At 28.5% G+C, this 22,288-nt stretch overlaps 6 protein-coding genes across 7 annotated transcripts; 3 read left to right on the top strand and 3 right to left on the bottom strand.

The window, feature by feature from the left end:
• On the top strand, window positions 1-1,515 carry OCT59_005189 (uncharacterized protein; the record flags this gene model as incomplete). Its single annotated transcript, XM_025327087.2, has 2 exons — window positions 1-129; window positions 203-1,515. 2 exons carry the CDS (start codon window positions 1-3, stop codon window positions 1,109-1,111), a joined length of 1,038 nt encoding a protein of 345 aa, XP_025173025.1. The 3' UTR covers window positions 1,112-1,515.
• A 34-nt stretch (window positions 1,516-1,549) lies between these two features.
• OCT59_005190 (uncharacterized protein) lies at window positions 1,550-3,117 on the bottom strand. Its single transcript, XM_025319765.2, has 7 exons — window positions 3,003-3,117; window positions 2,901-2,936; window positions 2,749-2,812; window positions 2,543-2,671; window positions 2,409-2,466; window positions 2,278-2,328; window positions 1,550-2,202 (listed from the first exon to the last, which is right to left on the bottom strand). Exons 1-7 carry the CDS (start codon window positions 3,077-3,079, stop codon window positions 1,946-1,948), a joined length of 672 nt encoding a protein of 223 aa, XP_025173024.1. The 5' UTR covers window positions 3,080-3,117; the 3' UTR covers window positions 1,550-1,945.
• Window positions 3,118-4,602: 1,485 nt separating this feature from the next.
• Window positions 4,603-6,247, top strand: OCT59_005191 (uncharacterized protein). Its single transcript, XM_066138213.1, has 3 exons — window positions 4,603-4,711; window positions 4,802-5,673; window positions 5,755-6,247. Exons 2-3 carry the CDS (start codon window positions 4,803-4,805, stop codon window positions 6,021-6,023), a joined length of 1,140 nt encoding a protein of 379 aa, XP_065997379.1. The 5' UTR covers window positions 4,603-4,711; window position 4,802; the 3' UTR covers window positions 6,024-6,247.
• A 3,699-nt stretch (window positions 6,248-9,946) lies between these two features.
• OCT59_005192 (uncharacterized protein) lies at window positions 9,947-10,402 on the bottom strand (the record flags this gene model as incomplete). Its single annotated transcript, XM_025311318.2, has 1 exon — window positions 9,947-10,402. The coding sequence occupies one exon, from the start codon at window positions 10,400-10,402 to the stop codon at window positions 9,947-9,949; it is 456 nt and encodes a 151-aa protein (XP_025173021.2).
• Window positions 10,403-17,971: 7,569 nt separating this feature from the next.
• Window positions 17,972-20,073, bottom strand: OCT59_005193 (uncharacterized protein). 2 transcript variants are annotated; one of them, XM_066138214.1, is made up of 7 exons: window positions 19,946-20,073; window positions 19,486-19,714; window positions 19,274-19,417; window positions 19,016-19,186; window positions 18,705-18,936; window positions 18,430-18,567; window positions 17,972-18,359 (listed from the first exon to the last, which is right to left on the bottom strand). In XM_066138214.1, the coding sequence occupies exons 2-7, from the start codon at window positions 19,546-19,548 to the stop codon at window positions 18,322-18,324; spliced, it is 786 nt and encodes a 261-aa protein (XP_065997380.1). In that variant the 5' UTR covers window positions 19,549-19,714; window positions 19,946-20,073; the 3' UTR covers window positions 17,972-18,321. The 2 variants fall into 2 exon arrangements, with proteins under 2 accessions (XP_065997380.1, XP_025173019.1); XM_025319764.2 differs by lacking the exon at window positions 19,946-20,073 and having other exon boundaries at window positions 18,434-18,567; window positions 19,486-19,812.
• Window positions 20,074-20,293: 220 nt separating this feature from the next.
• OCT59_005194 (uncharacterized protein) lies at window positions 20,294-21,583 on the top strand (the record flags this gene model as incomplete). The annotated part of the gene is made up of 3 exons (XM_066138215.1): window positions 20,294-20,474; window positions 20,544-21,266; window positions 21,335-21,583. 2 exons carry the CDS (start codon window positions 20,294-20,296, stop codon window positions 21,167-21,169), a joined length of 807 nt encoding a protein of 268 aa, XP_065997381.1. The 3' UTR covers window positions 21,170-21,266; window positions 21,335-21,583.
• Between the last annotated feature and the right edge of the window lie 705 nt (window positions 21,584-22,288).

A 22,288-nucleotide genomic window follows, 5' to 3' on the forward strand; every position in this document is an offset into this window, starting at 1 on the left:
ATGCAATTTACAAACGAGGGACAAAAGTCTGGATGGTTGACAAAGCTTGGAGGAAACTCTCTAAGAAAAACTTGGAAGCGTCGATGGTTTGATTTAAGAGGAAGTTATTTATATTATTATCGACAACAGGTTTGTGTAATTTCGGGTGGCTTGGTGAAGTTTACATCTATACCTAAAATACTTAAATTATTTAAATTTTCAGAACGACACAGAACCTTCAGGAGTGATAAATCTTTCATTATTTAACTCAATATGCCAAGATTCGTCCGCCACAAAAAAATCACAATATTGTATACGTATCGAAAAGGTTATACGTGAATCTGATTCGATTAATTCTAACATAAGCTATCGAGAAACAATTTCCATAAAAAAAGCAACTTTATTTCTTGCATTCGCCGATAGTGAAAGTGAAATGCAGGATTGGATTACGATACTTGAAAAACGTTTGGGTGGACGAAATATTGTTGATATTGTTCTAGATAGATTAGAACTTTTTAACGGTATGGGAATACATAGAAGACAAGGAAGTTATGGTTCATTGAATTCGTTTTATTCCAGGAATAGCAGCTTTTATTCTTCAGGTGGTTCGACATCTGAATCAACTTTATCTTCTAGACGTCCATCTTTGGATTCTCTCAGCATAGATACTCCATCTTTAGACTCTAGGAGTTCAATTGATTCATTTCATAATGGACAAAGTAGTGTTGCTAGTACAACTATTTCACAAAAACAATCATTTTCTCGCCCAGAGACTCCTTCAAGTTTAGTTGAAAGACTTGGAATAGGACAACCAATTCTTCGTAAACCTGCTTCACACTCATGTTTGCAGGATAGACGTAACGTAAATGGTCACAATAGTTCGAATAATAGCAAACTTGTTCGTAAACTCTCTCTTACTTTCAAAGAATCACCAAATAGAATTCCGTCAGCTCCACTAATTATGGTACATGGAGAAAACTCGAAATTTACATCTTCGCCCGATGTCGTTTACTTTCCAAAGCATTGTAACAAAAAGAAAATAGAGGAAGATAAATTAATTGGAAATCCGAGTCCACCTTCACCTGCTACTCCAATTGCGAATGTATTTCCGAGCCATTTAGCAGATAATTAATGAACTTGTCAAAATATAAATATAAATACAATATGTTTATTTTAAAAAAAAAAAAATTTAACCATATACATGATTTTTGGATTTTAAGGGGATAAATGAACAAGATGTCTCTCCTTTTTTTTCATTTGCAAAGTTTGTACATATGCAATACCATTAATACCATTTTACCAGTTTGTAATTTGCTTATCATAAAATTTTTATTCTAAAGTAATGTTTCCCTTTATATAGACTTGTTAAATATTATATTCCTCCAAAAGCATTGCATGCATTTTAGTTTTCTATTTTCGTCTACTTTATCGACGACAGTTTAAGATTTATCTTCTTAATAGATTTTTTATTATTATTCTTCAAAAAATTATCATCAAATAAAGCATTGGTGACTTTGTAGAAAGGTTGAATAAAATTTATAATGATAGTATTTGCCTGTAACAAATCTTTCTAATTTCTAATATGCGTTTTTTTATTTAATGATACAATAACTTTTATATAATAGTTATTGTGTCAGACAGTCAGACAAGATCATGCTGAAAATATAATTAGGTGATGTTTTGATGAAAATATTATCTGTTATAGCCTACATGATTGCAAATATTTAGCCATTAACAAAATCACTATCCTAATAGACTGACCAATAAATTATTTTTTTAAAGCATTATAAATTAACTTAAATAAAATAAATAAAATACAATTATTTCATAAAGTAATAAATCACACGAAATATTCTGATAATGATAAACTAAATTAATCTATCAAAATTGGTAACCTATTATTATATAATGAACTATTTTATTTAGTATTAGTTTTCGCTAAATCCCGAACTTCTAATATCATAACTTATCTCGTTACAACCTCATCGTAGGCAGGTGGCAGCTCATCTGGAGCTACTGGTGGTTGTCTAGCTTCGGTGGAAGTAGAAATGTTACGAGAAGTTGTAGCGTCAACAGATGGCTCAAGGCTATTGAGAGGAGCTCCTGATGATACAACATTACTGCAAGATGACGTTGATATTTGTGCTGATGAAGAATTGTCTTGACGCGGTGTATACATTGGCAACGGTTCAGTATGTTCTACAGGAGCGGTTCCCTCGTTCTCTATTATTATTGAAGATATTACTTGATATGCATTATGGATTGTTAATAAAATATCATTTTAAATATAAACCCTACCAAATAATCTCAACATTAAGTTTTTATAAACTGTGCTGAATTCAAATCCGCCTATATAATTGATATTGATATATAAGTACTATATTAATAATTATTTTATTAAATGTAAAGGATCGAATAATAATTTATACCTCCTTCTTTGAAGGTAACTTTTAATTGTCCTGGAGCTGGTAATCCTCCATTCAGAACCTAATATTATCCAATATAAAGTTTTATTTAAACAAATATCAAAATAGAAAAAATTTTTCAATCGCGAAATACATACCGGAGTTACAACAGCTTGATAATAATTTGCCCCAAACCAAGGTTGTTGAAGCTTTCCTTCTTTTAAATTTAAAAGAGGTATACTCAAAGATTTAAAGTGTTCCAAGGATGGTTGTGAAATAAATATTACCTAGAGAATGATAACTTTAAATACTCTGAAATTCAACTTAAAGCGAATCTAAACTATACTTTTGGAAATATACATACGCGTTGGTTTGTTAAATATATGCCTCCGTCGGCTTTAAGAGTCTCTGCATTACCTGGGTAACCACTAGCATATTAAGTAAAAATACATAATAGAATAAGTTTTTTCTTAAAGGAAAATTAAAAACAAATAAAATAAATAAACAAGTGTATACCTTCCCATGTCCAAGATAAGGGAAACTTTGTCCTGTCTATAGTTTAAATATATGTATGAGTTGTAAATCATATTTGATTTCAAAGCGAATTATATGGCTTACTCTAAAAGAATCTTCTCTCCAGGAAGAGGTACCGGACTTTTCCCATCAGAAGCGACCATAGCCCAATTCAACGCCATTGTGAATTAACTAATAAAAAAGAAGTGTGTCAATAAAAGTATTATTGACATCGTACAGATCAGTGACTTTATTAGTATCCGCAGTAAAAATTAGATATCTTTGATCGGTCTCCATTTTTTTGAAAAGCAATTTTTTTTTTTTAAAAGTCGAGGTATATATTGATTATTTTTTATTTGATACCCAAATTTTATATGATGATATGAGTCCATATAGTTTCAGGTGATTTTAATGAGCCAAGAGACAAGTAAACATGCACTACCATCTGAATAATAACAAATATTTTGAACAAATACAATCTTTTAAACTGTAATTTAATATTTTAATATATTGAATTTTTTAGGTTTTCAAGAAAATTGTCTTTATAAAGGTATTTATTCGAAATAATTTTTTTCACATATTTTTGATCCTTATGATGATATTCATAATTATACAGTTCTGCTTCTGATATATCGTGAAGTAACAATTACCAAACTCAAGTCTGATGTTGAAATTCATTCGTAATAATTATCTTTGAAAGTGTCAGCATAACTAATAGTACATTTATTTATTCAGGAACATCGTATTAAATTCGCTTTCATATAGGTACATATTTAAAAAAAAAAGTTTTTTTGATTAATTCGAGATGATGTTTTTAAATCAAAATCCGTGTTTCAGATGAATTTACCTTTATGATTATATTTTTCTTGATTCCTGATTGTAATGATTACCTTTGGTTTCTCTTATTTTTAATTATTATCACTAATTCATTTTTATTGCCAATAGGATGCATAAAGATGAAAGTTCCTCACTATTTTGATCACGGTTTAATTGTATTTTAACTAATTCCATCATTTTTATAATTATCCGTCGATAGCAATGTAAGTAGATAATTTTCTTTGAATTGTCTATTTGATATGATGAACTATAGTTACATCCATTCGATGATTGGGAATCACATTGCGTACAACCATCAGAGTGACATTTTTTCCATCGAAGGTTCTCTTTGATAAATTGATGAAGCTTACTGGCTAATCGCGATGGGAGATTTGTTTAGTTCATTCTGATTTTTATGAATTTTCAGATCTCTTCTGTATTCCTGCAAGATATGAAATAACTTCTGAGATATTTATTAATTCATTATTAATTTTTTTTCTTTTCGAAAAATATTAATAAATTTTATCGTTTTTAGGTATTAAATTTTAGTCAATTATTTTAATACGAAGTTAACTGTAATAATTTATTAAAAATTATAAAAATAACATGATTACAGTAGAAGTTGTGACTATTTTGGCGCTTTTTTCTATATACTGTATTAACTATTAAATTATCATCAAATTTGGGTTATGAATTGTGATATAATTTCTGCATAATTTGATTTCGTCTACGTGTCTAAACTCTAAAGGAGGTTTATCGACACATATTTCTTCATTTGTGTTTCCTCCGCTCTGCAAATCTATAACCAACAAGGTTAGCTCGGTCATAAATAATCACCTGTCATTAAGGGTGTTTATGTTGCCATATCTGGAATTTTCTCAGCTCGTTCATTATATATAAACGAAAGGGCGCTATTACCTTTTTTTTCATACCTTTAGTTAAATAAATGATCTCTCATTTCTTACACTTCAATTAACCTTTGTTGCAAGTTTATAAAGGTTTATTGCTATTTATTATTATTTTTTTATACATATATCTTTATTCTTACATTTTCGACAATCCGTTTCATTTATTTTTTTTTATTCTAGAATGGGTGTAATACTTTCACGTTTTCGGTCGCAAAGTGATGATAATTATGAAAAAATTCTTTCAGAACTCGACGATGATATTGGTCGAGCTGAGGTTCGCTTACGTGAGATAAGAATTCGTGAGCGTAGTGCGTTGATAATTTGGATCGTGTATTCTATGTTGGCCTACGTTGCATATGTGGCAGGTTATTGGTACTTTGTTTATATGTCTATTGAAGAAGAAGGGTGGGATTTTATGAAAATTGCACCAGTCTTTACTGGTCCTTTTTTCATAGTAATTGGGTATAGATTTTTGGCCTTATGGTATAAACGAAAAGAAACAACTGAAATATCACAACTCGAACACCTAAGAGCTAAACAAAAGTTAAAAGTAGAAGAGCTTAAAAAGAAAACCGGATATTATACAACTAAAACTTTACTGGATCGTTATGATTCGTCTAAAGGGCAAATAAATCAACAAAATGTACCTGTACGTCCCGTACAATCTATTAATCCTAGTCTTCGTCAACGAAATGTTCCCAATCCTCAAGTACCAGAAATTAATAGTATTAATGGAGATTCAAGAAGTAACAATATAGAACTTAACATTGGTGGTAACGCACCACGTCCTAATTCTTACGATCCAAATAGTCCAAATTCAATTACACCTCTTCAAAGGCGGTGGTATGATAAGTTAGTGGATGTGATTGTTGGTGATGATGAACAAAAGTATGCATTAATTTGTCAAACCTGTTTTACGTGGAATGGATTAGCTCATCCCGCAGATTTTGAAGATGTTCAATATTATTGTAAAAAATGTAATCATTTTAATCCATCTCGGCGAAGTCAACGTAATGAAACATCTTTAAGCGCACCATCCAGTCTCACAAATGGTAATGATAGTAACGGTAATAATAATCATCTTAACATCACTAATGGTCACTTCAATAAGTCAAATGATCCATCTCAACTAGGTGACCCTTTAACCCCGCGAAGAGGACGTTCAACCACGCCAAGACCCATGAGTCGTAGCAATTCTTCGGACCCCGAAAAAGTAATCGATAATGATGATTATGATGATGATGGTGTAGCTGTTAGTAAAGCTTTGGCCTCTAGATCTAGCAGCCGGAAGAGAAGGAGCAGTCGAAGTCAAAATAGGGTTGGAGATAGTCGTCGTGGAAGTAACGATGACGTTAAACCATACTCAACCAGTGATGATGAAAACGTTTCTCGCGAAGAGTAAAATTTTTTTTTCTTTTGTTGATAACCTTTTACAAAAGAGAGGGAAAATGTCAAAAAAAAGGAGAGAAAGAAATTAAATTTTACGATTTAGATTTATATAGCATTTTGGCGCGGCAGATGAAAATATATTCAAATAGTTCTTTTTATATTTTATGTTTTTTAATTCCTAAATCAAAGAAGATAAGAGATAAATTTTCATTATTGAAATTACTACATTCACAATATACTACATATTTGCAAGAAAACAACAATAATCTTATATATATATACATATGAACTATTAGACGAGAGGATTGTTCGTATAAACGATTAGACCTATATACTAGGCAAGATACTGATTTTCATAATATAATTTAAGGTTCGTAAAAAAAAAATTCTCTCTCTTGTTTATTTGAAAATTTGGACCTATTATAAGTAATTTTATAAATAATAAGAGCCGAGAAAAATTTACAATCAATTACCCGGACAAAAGAAACAATAAACAAAAAAAAATCAATTTGTAAAAATTATAAAATTATTTACATTTATAATTTATAACAATGGCAATAAATACATAAATTTATAATAAATTTTTCAAAGTGCGATCAAGTCATGACATTTGAATTAAATTTTGTTGACTAACTTATTTTTTTTGACTTTTTTTTAGTTCGAACGAATATTAATAACCAATCAGGAATTACAATTATTAAGGGGTTAGTTGTCTTCTTTGAGGCAGCCTAGGTCCGTTAAGGCCGTCTTCTAATATAGAATGCTTAAAACTTTCCCGTGTTTCCTTTAGCGGTGCAATAGTTATACTCGCACATGGACGTATACTCCAATGATGCAGTTTATTCTTAAGCCGGATAAGCCGATTTCTTAAATAGAACCAAGCTAGTCAACCAAAAAGTATAGTATGTCACGTGAAATAATCTACTCTACAAGACAAAAAAAGTCTTTCTCGTTCCACATAAAAGGAACTATTATTTTCGCGTATATAGAATAATATTTCGCAAAGTTACACACCCAAAAGAAAAATATCATCACTTATTTTACACGAAAGATATTATTATCATCTTTGCTCATTGTTTCACACGAAAAATATTATCTTGCACTATAACTACAGTCAACCCTCTCTAAGTGCACCCCCCTTAGGACCAGACATGAACGTGCACTTATAGAGGGTGTGCACTTATATAATTTTATAAAATTTCATGTGATATATAAAAAAATTATACTTTATTATTATTTATTATATTATTGTTTATTTTATTATGTTCAAAACTATTATTATTAAGATCATTATACTAAAATTAGTTATACCAAAATTATAATTATTAATTAAAATATTGATTTATAGTAGTTGAATTTCTCTCTTTCTTCCTGATAAATTTTTCAATCGTATTCACCAATTTAAATGTTCATATGCATATTCTTGCTGTGTATGCACTTTTTTCAAGCTTTTTGATGTAACACTAAAATTAATAACTTCTTCTTCAATACTATTATCAATTTCATTTAAATCATCATTAATATTTTTCTCATTTGGCTTTTTTTTCAATTTCTGTAATAATTTCATCATTATCAAGAATTTATTCTCTTCAGGAATATTGAAAAACTCTTCCAATTCCATCATATCAGAAAAATTAAGAGTTTTAAGAGTATTGGTAAACTCATTAGACATTTTGTAATCATCCAAAGGAAAATTTGGGTTAACATTAGTATCAATAGAAAGAATCTTTGTATACTGCCAGCAATTATAAATAGTTTCAGCTGTAACATTATTCCAACCTTGAATAATATATTGAATTGCTTGCAAAATACTCATCTTTAAATCTTGTACATATTTACTAGTTTGAACTTGCTTCAACTAATATTCAGCTAAAATCATAATGTTAAATTTAATGAAATAAATAAAATAAAATAAAATTTATAACTTACTGAATAGGAAAATAATGGTAATGTTTCTTAAAAAATATGATAATTCTAGCATCCATTAGTTAAATCTTTGAAGTTATATTTGAAGGTAAAAAGTAAACTTCAATATGTGAAAGAACTAAACCTTTTAGTTTATAACTTGTACAATTATCAAAAAATAGCAAAATACATTGATTTCCATACCTGATAACTCTTTAAGCCACTCTTGAAAAAGAATAATAGTTATTCAAGTTTTATTATTGTCTGATACATTGTTGGTAAATTGTTAAGATTAACATTTTTAAAATATTGTAGCTTTGCAAATTTTTCAATTATTAAAGAATCCAATTTATGCGACCTATCAGCATTTGCACATAAAGTAATTGAAAAACACTCCTTATTTTTTTCGTTCAAAAATATATTTTATAGCTAGTGTTTAATCTGATTCTAGCTATTTAAAAGATTATAATTATAATTCTAATAAAATTGCAAAAGATATATATAATAATAATAATAGTTCTGATTCACTATTACTTTCTGATTCATTTTTTTTTTTTTAACTGCAATGCATTTAGTAGTTTATTAAATAAAAATTAAAGCAAAATACATAAGTAAATATAATCTTAAACTACAATCTAATATTATTAACTACTAAACCATTCGTCATATTAAAAAGCACCCCACATATACATCGTCAAAGTGATACATTTTACTTGTAGAAGAAAAATGTTTAAAACTTTCTATTTTAATATAAACACCTTTCTTTCTTTATAAGGTGATTACAGGATTCACTACATCATGATTAACCAAAAAAAAAAACATTTTTTATGCAAAGCAATTGATATTAAACAACTAGATAGATCTTTTCACATATACTCAGCTAAAACTGATGTTAAGCAATTTCATTTAATCAAGTTATAGAATCCTGCAAGCATAGTGTAATAATCAAGGACTAACCAGCTATAAACAGAAGAATTCATACGCTTACTAGTACCCTATAAAAAGTATTATACTTAAAATATATTTAAAATATATTTAAAATATACTTAATTTAAAAATTGCAAAATACTTATCCCTTCGTTTGTAGACCTTGGCAGGCAAATTTGCCTGCCAGCAAAATCATGAGCCATTTAGCAATCATAGAAAAATGAAATATATCTTATTAGAATCGTCTCACCAAAACGAATCCAATGGTGGTAAACACATGCCTTTAGGTGTGGTAGATCAGTTGCAAATTGGGAAAAGATTAGCAGATCAGCATAATTATATGCTTTATATTTTTTCAATTTATGACAGATTTATCATACCTAGAAATACGTGGTTACTACCATTAGATTCGTCATGATGAGACAATTCTAATGAGCTGTATTCTACATTTTTATGACTAGAATTTTTGCTTAGAAATTTTACAGACAAATAAGTTTCAAATAAGTAGGTAAATTTGCCTGCTAAATTTCTAAGCAAAATTATGAGCCATCTAGTGATCATAGGAGGATGAAATACAGTTCATTGGAATCGTCTCATCATGACAAATCTAATGGTAGTAACTATGTATTTCTAAGTGCAATAAATCTGTTACAAATTGGAAAAATATAAAGTATATAATTATGCTGATCTGTTAATCTTTTTCCAATTTGCAACTGATTTATCACACCTAAAGGCATATGCTTACCGCCATTGGATTCGTCTTGATAAGATGATTTTAATGAGCTGTATTTCAGTTTTCTATGATTATTGGATGGCTCATAATTTTGCTGGCAGGCAAATTTGCCTGCCAAGGTCTACAAACAAAGTGATAATATATTTTTAATATATTTAAACGACATTACTAAATCACACCACTGGTGCCCAACACCGCAGGTGTTTAGCACCACATTTTTTTTTATAATACATTTTATAATAATTGTAAAATTGTGCGAAACTAAATTATGCATTGTAAATTATTTATAAATTATTTAATAAAATAAATTTTATGAATCATTCAAATCATATTTTATTCAAAAAAACTATGCAACACATTCTTCATCTTTTTTATTCGACAAAGACTTTAATTGAATTATGACCTTTTTGATTACAAACACGGCATTTTCTTACATTGCTTCTGCTATTTTCTTCCATACCATCATCTAATCCAGGATCTGTATTATTTTCATTTGACTTGTCCCTTAATACTATACAAATTCGTTTATGAACTTTTTCTTGATTTTCTCTATCACTATCATCCTGTTTATTTTGATTAAAATTTTTGGATATCACTCTTTTTTTGCCCTTATTTGTAGTATTTGTTTGATTTGAATCTTTGGGTTTTCGTTTTTTTTTCCTGATGTGAATTGGATTACTAATGGTATTAGCAAAATCGTTGCAATTACCTCCATTTATAACTTGTTCTGAAATTTCATCCTCAATCTCTTTGGCAAATCTTGCATGTATTTCATAAAGTTCATCTATTCTACCAGCTGCAATTGCCAAGTTTAATGTTTTCTTCATTATACCAAATCCTTTTCCCCATTGTTATTTATGTGTCATTTCTTGACGAACTTCTTCTGTAAAAACATAACTACCACGAATACTTTCTAGATGTAAGAAATCCATTTGTATAATATATTCAATTGTGTCAAATTTATCATTTGAACATACTGAAAGAGCTGGTTCATTTAAAAAAGCTGAATTTCCTTCCATAATTAATGCATCTGCATTATAGTTGTTTCCGAAATTCAATTGGCAAATCCGAAATCTGAAATTATGAAATCGTAATTAATTACGTATTCTGAAATTCCGAAATTTGTATAATAGTGCGAAATTGCGAATATCTCGAGATCTAGTGATCAGATTTCGATGATCTTACTACCATTCGATTCGTCTCATCGAGGCGAATCTAATGATATGTGTTTCATTTCTATAGCACCGATATTGATGGAGTTAATTTACTATAAATATTTAATGAATTTTGGTGTCGGAGCACGATCTAGTGATTAGATTTGAATGAATTTACCACCATTCGATTCGTCATGACGAGACGATTCTAATGGCGGTAAGATCATCTTTCTAGCATTGAAATTAACGGAACTATTATGCTATAAATATTTAAAAGTTATTGGTATCGGAGCGCGATCTAGTGATTGGATTTAAATGATCTTACTACCATTAGAATCGCCTTATCGAGACGAATCAAATGGTAGTAAGATCATCCAAAACGGATCACTGGGTGCCGAGTTATTATTTATTAAAGTTTTTATATATAAATCGGCCAAAATTAAGCTAATTCTGGCCAAATATTTTCGTAATACGAAATTAATTACGGAGTCTGAAATTAATTACGGAATACGGAGTTTTTCTAATGAATTACTTAATAATTACAGAATTACGTAATTACGTATTTCTGTAATACTAAAATAATTTCGGACACAAGTATAATCTGCATACCAGCGTTGTGATATAAGACCAATATGAAATTTAGCATTTGGGGATAATAACATTAATGCAAAGAAGTGACGACATACAAGACCACGATTGATTAGTGTTAAACATGTACACAAGTGTGCAGCATTGTCATACAATATAATAAAGTGTTCACTTTTCCTGTCTATTGAAGAAATGCGCCAAAGTTCAGTAATTCATTTCATGTCAAGATCTGCGATTAGCTGTTTGAGTTCAATTACACATGCATCAAACATTTCTTCTGAGAAAATTCCATTTGGTATTTCAGCAGTAAACTAAAGTACATGTAAATTTATAAAATAAAAGGTTATAGTAAGGAACGAGCAGGATAAAAAATAAAAAATAGTTAATACCTGCTTTTCAAGTTCATTCTCCAAATTAGTAATGCAGCATCGATAATGCATACTGCGATTCATTTCATGTCGCTGAAGTTTAAGAAGAGCTGGCGTTAAATAGCGTTGGCAATATATATCAATTTTTTTATAGTAATAATCATGATAATCCTCTTCTCGGGATACAGGAAGTTTTCCAATTGTATTGTTGAGTTGTGCATATCGGCTTTCTTTTATGAGTAGCCTTTCAATAGTACGTTCAAGTTCTATAAGAGATGATGATCCATTAATGTTATTCTTAATTATACCATTATACGATTCAACACGTTGTGTACTCTGCACCCCTGCATTAAATGCACAATGTGTAAAATATAATGCCCAAGCTTCTCTACACTTATAAAGATGACGTTGCAAATAATTAGCGGCATCATCATACTTTTGTAATAATGCAGCCCACTTTTCTTCAAAAATAAACTCAACATGGCTATTACGTGTACGACAGAAAGCTGTAAAAAATTCTTTCCATTTCTCTCCACCATATTTACCAAGAAAATGTTTTTCCAAATTTTTTCGGATATGGAACAGGCAAAAATGATGCTTTGTTGTTGTCCAAGTACTGCTTGCTGCTGTAACCATCGCTGGGTCAGCATCTGTGTAAAGTAATTTTGGTATCAATCCATTTGTTGCCTTAGAAATACTTGAAAATAACCATGAAAAAGTTTCTTTTGTTTCGTCTGAAACAAAAGCAGTTGCTACAAGGCGGGAACGATTGTGATTATCTATCAGAATAACAACACACAGTATCATGGAATAACGATTTGTTTTTGCTGTCGTGTCAAGTAAAACTACATCATGAAAACAACTCTACAGTTGTAGTTGACTAGGACTCATCCAACAAAGTCTTGTGAGATGATTATCTTGACCTTCAAAACACACGTTCACATGAAAAATTGGATTTTCTTGTTGTTGTTTCATAAGTTCAAGGTACATTGAACCTGCATCACTACTTGTATTATTTTGGTTTCAGATGGTTTGAACCATATTATAAATGTTTCGAGAATAGATGAACTTGTCCGGATATTTAACTTGCAAAACTTCTATAATTGCGTCAGCACGAACACCACAAGTTGCAAGAAGTTTTACATCGTCATGCATCTCAGGAGTAAGCTTACGATAGTGGGATGCAACTATGTTGATATTTTCCACAAGCGGATGATTATATTCACCATTGATTTTCGTGATATAAACAAGATTATCTCTTTTTCTGCGGTAAGCATTAATATAAAATTTGCAATCACCCGAATGATGTCCTCTATCACGTTCTTCATTGATATGTGCTTCTTTTTGTGGTACATATGCTCGACCCTTTGTACATGCATAAGTACGGCGTCTAGGGAAACTGTCATGTTTATCCCCCATCGCTATGAGTAATTGTAAAAGCAAAACCTCGCTAATCCATGCTTTATCGCCTACCCAAGACAAAATGATAAAAAATGTTAGTCTATTACAATACGACTGAAATTTGCACTTTATATTTGAAAATGTGAAGTATAAGAAATTTGAACTGTAACTATTGTAGTTTTCTAACAATAAATTTAGTTCAATTATATCGCTAGTGTACAAAAACAATGTTTTTGACTGTTTATTTTTGCATTTTTTGTGAAATTAGCCAGTATAATATGCTACGTTTAGTTACTTACTTGTCAAGTTTTTTCCAATCTGTAAAAGCCATTTCCGGTGCCACTTGATACAATTTTTCTTAATTTTCAACTTCATTTTCACCAAAAAATTCATCAAAAGACTGTTCATTATCAGTTAAAAGGTCTTCCAGAATTTCAGTTTCGTCAAGTTCGTTAAGTTTATTAAGTTTGTTAGACATTATTAAGTGGAAAAGGGAAATAAAATATCCAATAGAAGGGCGGAGAAACGGATAAAATTATCTGATAAACAAATAAAATACTGACACGTTTTATTTCATGATGTCATAATATAATCAAATAATCACGTGATCACGTGGTGTGGTGTTTTCGACACCAGTGGTGCGATTTATAATTTTCGTATTTAAAATAGATTATTGCTAAATCTCGCCAGTGGTGATTTTCACCGTTATTAATGTTGGCAAAAATTATGATTTAGCCAGAATTATAAAAAATTTTTTTGCAAATTTTTACCGAGAAAAAAAATTAAATGTAAGTAGTTTTTTTAAATATTGAACTAGTGTTTGGAATCGAATATATTTGAATATACTCTAGTATTCATTTAAATTTATAAAGTGTATTCGAATAATATTCGAATAAGTTAAATTTCCTTTTATAGTAATGATTTACATAATTTTTAGCCTGAATTATGATTTTAACTCAGTTAAATTTAAGGATTTAATGACAAATTAGAATTTTAACTATACTATATCTGGCTAAATGAATACTCAAATAACCACTATGCTTATTCGAATACTCGAATATACTCGAGTTATTCGAATAACTGTTACATGATTCCAAACACTATATTGAACATGTTTTACTTAATAAAAAAACTTAATTTATTTGACCAAAGTAAGGAAATTACACTTTAAATTTAATAGACAGAAAAAAAAAATTTGAAAGTTAATACTATTATGAGAAATGCAATTTTTTCCAAAAGTATTACATTTACACCCATGAAATTTGATACACAACTAGTTTTAATCTTGCTGAACAATAATTTTATTTGACCAAAGTGGTGAAATTACACTCTGAAATTAACAAATAAAAAGAAAAATTTGAAAGTTAGTATCATTATGAAAATGCGATTTTCTTCACAAGTATTACACTTACATCCATGAAATTTTATATACAACTAGTTTCGACCACGCTGAACAACTTTCACTTAATAAAGAAAAACGATTTCATTTGACTAAAGTGGTGAAATTACGCTCTGAAGTTCACAAACGGAAAAAAAATTCAAAAGTTAGTACTGTTATGAAAAATGTGATTTTTTCCACAAGTATTATACTTACATCCATGAAATTTTATATACAACTAGTTTCGACCTCGCTGAACAACTTTCAATTAATGAAGAAAGACGATTTCATTTGACTAAAGTGGTGAAATTACGCTCTGAAGTTCACAAACGGAAAAAAAATTCAAAAGTTAGTACCATTATGAAAAACGTGATTTTTTCCACAAGTATTAAACTTACACTCATGAAATTTGATATACAACTAGTTTCAACCTCGCTGAACAACTTTCACTTAATAAAGAAAGCTGATTTCATTTGACTAAAGTGTTGAAATTACGCTTTGAAGTTGGTAAACAGAAAAACAAATATTTAAATATGTTTTTTTTTTCATAAATATTATATCTAACTTTATGAAATTGAAATATACTCCTATGGGTTTAATAGTGTAACAAAAGTATTAAAAACACGTAAAATATCAAAAGAAAAGCAAAGCAAGCAAAGCAAAAACAAATTTCATAAATACTAGTGTTCACTTGTTGTCTACGACAACAGTTAATATGTAATTCCGGCCAGAATTAAAAGATCTGCAAAGAATTTCCTTTTTTGGAAATTTGAGCAACACAATTTTTTTAATTTCTCTGAAAAGTAACAGAAGACAAAATTTCCTTTTTTGGAAATTTGTGTAACCGACAATTTCCTTTTATGGAATCCTGTATAACTCAAAATTTCAGTTTTTCGCAAGAAATAAAATTCCTTTTTTGGTCTTGTGTAACATTGGCGACGAATAGGAGTAGGGTTACACAATTCAAATAACTTATTTATATGGTTAATCTAAACATAACGCCCACGTGATTGCAGTGTTTTTTAATATATAGAAGAAGATAGATAGATAGATGATAAATATATGCATGTTATGTTGTGTAACATAAGTAATCACATGATCACATGACCGGTGAAATTACCACCAGTGAAAATTTTAAATTATACTTAAAAAAATACATTTATATCATACTTAAACTTTAATTTAAATATATTTTAAGTATAATTTAAGTATTTGGATAAAATACAAGTATATTAAAAATATATTTTGAGAGTATTTTAAATATATTTTAAGTATAATATAAGTATAATTATAACTACCTATTATAATTTGTAAATGATATCACCTGATTATTTTTTTGTTTATCAGTTATTTATTTATCAGATAATGAATAACCTATTTTTTAATGTTCTTTAATATCTTTTACCATTTTTGATAACCTTTAACATTTTAATGTCTTTTAATATCTTTTAATGTCTTTTAATACTCTTTAAAGTCTTTTCTTTCTTCTTAGACTTTTGAAGGTAAGCTTTTTTTTATAATATTTGTTTATTTTTTTATTTGCTATTGTTCCTTAATTACCCATTTTCTTTTTGTAGATTTTTTAACTTTAGCATTCTAGTAAATGTAATAAATAGTAAATTTCAAGTTTTTCAGAATTTCAGAAGTCTAGTTTCTTTTTGGCCAGGTTTTTTTTTTGGACTTCTTCTTTGTATTTATTTTTGGATTTCATTGTATTTCTTTTGGATTTTTTTTTTCAGGTTTTTTCTTTGGATTTCTTTTTGGGTTTCATTAAGTTTCTTTTGGGTTTTTTCTTGGATCTTTACTTTGGATTTTTTATTTATTTTTCTTTAGATTTCTTTCATATTTCTTCTTTGAGTTTTTTTTAATTTTTTCTTTGAGTTTCTTTTTGGATTTCTTATGGACTTCTTTTCCTTTGGTTGGGATTTTTTATTTTCTTTATAAGATTTCATTTTTACTTATGTTTGATTTGGTTTTATTATGATTTTTTGATTCATTCTAATCTTATATATTTTTATTTCTAATTTCATTTAATCTCATTTAATATTATCTTTAACTTCAATTATTTTTAACTTTAGTGGTGGTATTAAGGGTTATCATATGAACCATATAGCATGATTATAGATTTTTCTATTCACAATAAATGTGTTTGCAAAAAATTTATTTTTATATGCCAAAATTAAGATTTTCATAACATTTTAATAAGAATTATGTTTCACAAGCTTAAATTATATGTGTTACATAATCAGATGATCTAAATCTATCAAAAAATAAATAAAAAATTTTTAATGTTTATTCAAAAATAACAATGGCAACTACTTTCTTTTTCAATCACTTTTCAATCACTTTTCAATCAGATTTTTGTTAGGTGACTTAGAAAAGTTTATAGGAATATATAGCAGGTTTTTTTTAATCAGTAAGTAAGAAAACAAATATTAATAATTTATATTAATAAGAAAAATCTTTTTTCATTTATTTTTAACCTTAGTTCCTTCTTTTTTTTAGTAAAAATATATACAAAATAAAAATGTGAGTTATGATTTAGAGTTTTTGAGATGTTTTTTTTGTTTTTACTATACTGATTTTATTCTACTTGTTAATTACTTTTTAAAATTGATTTTATTAATTTATTCAATTTAAAACAGAAATAGCAAATAAAACCTTGTTAAGTAAAGTAAAAAGAGCTCAATAATACCTGTAAAGATCATCTTTTGGTAAGAATTATAATTTTAAAAATTTTTGTGTCGGAGTTTTATTCAATTAACAAAATCGTTAATATCTTGGTGTACATGCATGCTAAACACATATATTTATATTCATATGAAAGCTCAGAACCTACTCTACCTGAACGAAAAAAGATCATTCAGATCGAATTACTAGATGTGAAGATATTAATGATCAAAGTCAAAAGTTAAAAATAAATATATTGAACGTAATTATTCAGCAACTTGTGATTCAATTAATGTGATATTTGGTTTATGGATAGCTCTTGGTTACCTCTTTCTAATGAATATAAATTCATTCATCTAGCACATATACACGTTAAGTTATTCAATATTTTGTCATGACAATTATATTTAAATTTTTTAATTTTAATGATATTATTAAAAAAAATCAAAAAATAATATAATTAAATCAATTTTATTTATGTCAGCTGGTGTGAATCCATCATTTTCAACTTATATTTGCATTTGCTTAATAAAGTTAGTTTTTTGAATATAAAAACTTAATTCCATAAATCAGCCCATATGTATTACAAATATATTCACGTTAAAAAAAAAAATGATGATTGATAAATTTCGTATAAATTACTTTTTTTGAATGGAAACCAAACTTTTTTTTGTTTAAGATAAAAAAATTTTATACATGATTCATTATGTGTGAAATCACTTGATTTTAATAAATTTATATATAGGTGAAATCACCCGGAGAGCAAATTAGCAAGATTCTTAATGTCCAAGGTTAAATTATAATACTGTATAATTAATTACATACTAACCGTTCAATTATCTGTTAAAGAAGAAAAAAATTTTTTATATAATAGTAATTATTAATTTTTTCGTGCCACAAATAAAACATACTGTCTATTCAAATTCTGAAAATAATTTGCGATTTTAGATATTTAATATAAAAATACAATTATGAGTAATAGGAATTATTTATGGAAGTTAACACTATATATTATAATAAAAAAAAATATTAAATGATATGAAAATGCAAATTTTCAAACAAGTGCATTAACTGATGATGATATATATTTTCTCGTGCATGCAAATGAAAAAATTAGTTTAATTATAAGTTTGATATAACAGAAGCGGACACGGTTTTGCAGCACAAAATTTTCTCTGATACAATTGCTACTTTTCCCTTATAAAATATCCTAAACGAGCTGCAGCTGCAGTGAAAGAAAAAAAGATAAGTTAATAACTTATGGAAAGAATTTTTTTTTTTTTTTATATTTGTACATACATAATTGCTTGGTGCTATACCAGTTGAGCCATCGGCCTTTCTTGCTTGCCACCATTTGCCTTTGTTGTCGGCAATATCAAGTATTTCTCCCTTAGCAAACGAAAGCTCACTTAAATCATCTGGATTTGCTTGGTCTATTAAAAAAAAACATTGGAGAATGTTCAATAAGCATTCCTCATCTTTTATATCAGATTTCTGGTATAATAATCTATTCTCGTTAATTTCTTGTATACCTTTCACCCAAAATAATAACATCAAGAAATGGACTTACAATCATATAAAGCCTTTGCTTTGTAAGCATAATCAGCATTTGGAGAAACAGCAACTGTATTGTTTACTTGTTGCTCCTGCTGTATCGAAGTTGGCATCATTGCAATTGGACCAGATGGTGGGAAACCACGATGATGTGTTGTATTTCCGTCAACTTTATTTATAGCTAATGAATTTATGCTGTTTACTACAATAGAACCTTCCTCAGATCCAAAACTAAATATCCATACAAACTATTTTAATTATTAGAAATTTAATTAGTATAGATATACATATTTACATACGTAAATATTCCAAACCATTTATAAATACCGTCACAATAGAAAGGAAAATTGAACCAGCCGCAATTGCTTGAAATGCTTGAGGATTTTGAGCACTTTGAGCACTTATGTTAATAAAACTGGGTGTACCATTAACTGAGTCAATAGTTATTACATCTGCTGCGATTATGAAGGCAAGACTAACACCTAAAAATGTTAAAATCTAAATTGCAATTAAGTGTTCAAGATAATTATAAAGTATCGTCGAGAAATAAACTATTTGAAAAAAATCTCTTTAATATAAGGATACAGCAAAGCGATAATACTTGACAGAGTCTGTTGCGATAGCAGCAGCAATGCCCAAAATGATGAATAACTCGAAAATTATAAAGAACCATGGAGCACCTGATATTTTGGCTGCGGCAGTACCAGCAAATGTAATGATCCAACCAATCTATAAGAATTTAAAATGAATAATTAAATGAGGTAAATTTAAACATAAAGAATTAAACACCAATTTACCAAGGATAACACTAATGTAGCAAGGTAAAAGGGATTATTGGCGATTAATGAAAAGTCAAACATTTTGCGTAGTCTTCCTCTGAACAGCTTTTTTTAAACAAGGAACAAAGGAATTCGAATCGTTACAGGAGGAAAGAGAAAAGGAAAGTATTAAACCAAGGAGTCAACCTTGTATTTAGTTGTGTCAAATAAAGTAATACGTAAGAAGGAGCAATAAATAATATACGGTCTGCAATAAGTAAAAATAAAATAATTGCAAATAGAAATATAAAGTAAGTTTAAAACGCTTTCAAAGGAATTTAAAAAATAACGCTATATGCAGCGTAACGGTTTTATTAAATAAAAAATGAATGATTACTATTAAAGGAAAGCATGAGAATAGAACAACAAATATATTGTCGCCCACTTATGTAAAATTTTTAGAATATCATTTGAAACAAATGAAAAAAAAAATTCTTACGTTTAGCAGTATAAAAGGGAGTCGGATTTAGTGGAATAGTTAAAAGAAAAAAGTGAAGACAGCAACTATATAAATAATAATAAATGTCAGTAACGAATGAAAAAGATATGGTTTTCTTTTTTATGATGTAATAGAAAATGAAACGTAGCTATGTCCACAAACAGGATAGAAATTTTAAATTGCTGCGGATCATTGGTCGTAAATTGCAAATTTCTTTCACAAAAGGGAATACACAGGAATACACATGGAAATTATTATGCTCACATGACTAATGATTACTTAATCTTGTAAGTAAAACTGAATTTACATATTTAACAGTTTTTTCAATATACATTTAATTTACCAATAATGAGTCAAATTGCACAAGTTATTCTAGAAACTCTTCAAAATAATGGTATTTGTACAAAAGTTTTGAATAAAACGGCTTTGTCAGGGGGTTGCCTTAATGATGCATTTAAGCTATCCACAGACACGGGTAATGTGTTCGTAAAGACAAATAGTGGGTCAAATTCTCGTCTAATGTTCGAAGGTAAGTTAAGCTACCTTGAAAAGCCCATGTATAACAAATAGATTATTTAATAAATAATAATTTATTTAGGTGAATCAGAGTCGTTGAACGCGATACATGAAGCAGTTCCAGGATTTGCGCCAAAACCATTATGTTTTGGAACATTGCCTAACGAAGGTGCATTTATTGTGACGACATATATACGACTCTCAACCTCGAATTCAGCGTCGATACAGATATTATTTGCTAGGAAATTAGCTGAAATGCACTCTTCACAATCTCCAAATGGAAAATTCGGATTTCCAGTTATGACGATGTGTGGCATTACAGAACAAGATAATACATGGGAAGTTGATTGGCCAACATTTTATAAAGAACGAAGATTAAGACCTATATTAGAGAAATGTCTACAAAATAACCCAGGGGACAGTGAATTACGTAGACTTGGTGAAATAGTGATAGATAAAGTTGTTGATCATATAATGAAAGATATCGAAATTAAACCTGTATTAATTCATGGAGATTTATGGAGTGGAAATTGGGGCGTTAATTTAGATGCAAATGAACCAGTTATTTATGATCCTTCTTCTTGTTATGGTCACAATGAATACGAACTTGGTATTCTGACTATGTTTGGAAGTCCCGGAAGTGGTATTTGTAATCTACTATATATTAAAATATACTTAATTATATATACAGTATATCACAAGAATTAATTTTGGAACTGATTTTGTTTCGTGTTTATAAAAGAATTTTTCCGAGAATATCATAAATATCATCCACGTCAGGAACCTTACTTTGAACAACGACAAGGTACGATTTATGAATACCTTTTATTTATGATATGCTTATTTCATTTAATAATTTGTATGAAATCTCAGAATTGTACCAATTATACCATTACTTGAACCATTACTATTTATTTGGTGGAGGATATCAACGAAGTGCAATTTCGATCATGCGAAGGCTATGTGATTTGGTATAATGAAATTTGTACTTAATTTTTTTATTCATCATACAATTTAAAAGTCGAAAATTCCTAATCTTGGCAGCAATGAGGGCGTAAATGTCATGTGACAACAGAACACCATTTGAATAAGCACAAATAAAAAACCAAAGGATTTACATTTTACATAAACCTAAAGTCGGCTAACTATATAATTCGTGTATTTTATCATTACCGCAGTAATTGTGAGATGCTGTTTCATCATTTCTTGGTATCTTTTTGTGAACACCTAATTTGTCAGTATTAAAAGTTAAATGTAAAAGTTCTGAATGGAACACGAGCGGTCATTTCACGGTATCACGAATATTTATAATTATTACACGACAATTACAACATCTCCTACAATTAGATATCAACCATCTGTTAACAAAGTTGAGAAAAAAAAATTCTCTTACACAAAAAAATGGACAGATCAATAAATCTAACTTTATTTTCTTTTCTTTGTCCATTGTAAATCACGGAAAATATGGTACAATAAATCAAATCACTTCCTTTGAAAAAAAAATTTCTTACTATACAAAAATACTTTAAATATCGTTATCTCTATTTCTTCTTTAAAAGAAATGAATAAAAAAGAAATGAAGAAAAATATATATATTATAAATTACTTGAATATTCGGGAATCTTTAATGTATTTATACTTTATATTTTTTTTTACACTGCACTCGTTACACAATTTGCTTAGACATTTAATCCAAATTTGATTTAGTCCAATTTTATTAAATAAACCTCAAACAAGTTAGAATACAAACCTGCGAAATGTTACAATTAGAATTATTTTTATTGTTGAAAGGAGAGAGAGAAAGTGAAAGTGATGGTGGTAAGACTT

Source organism: Rhizophagus irregularis, chromosome 13 (assembly GCF_026210795.1).
Source record: "Rhizophagus irregularis chromosome 13, complete sequence".
NCBI classification, from domain to species: domain Eukaryota; kingdom Fungi; phylum Glomeromycota; class Glomeromycetes; order Glomerales; family Glomeraceae; genus Rhizophagus; species Rhizophagus irregularis.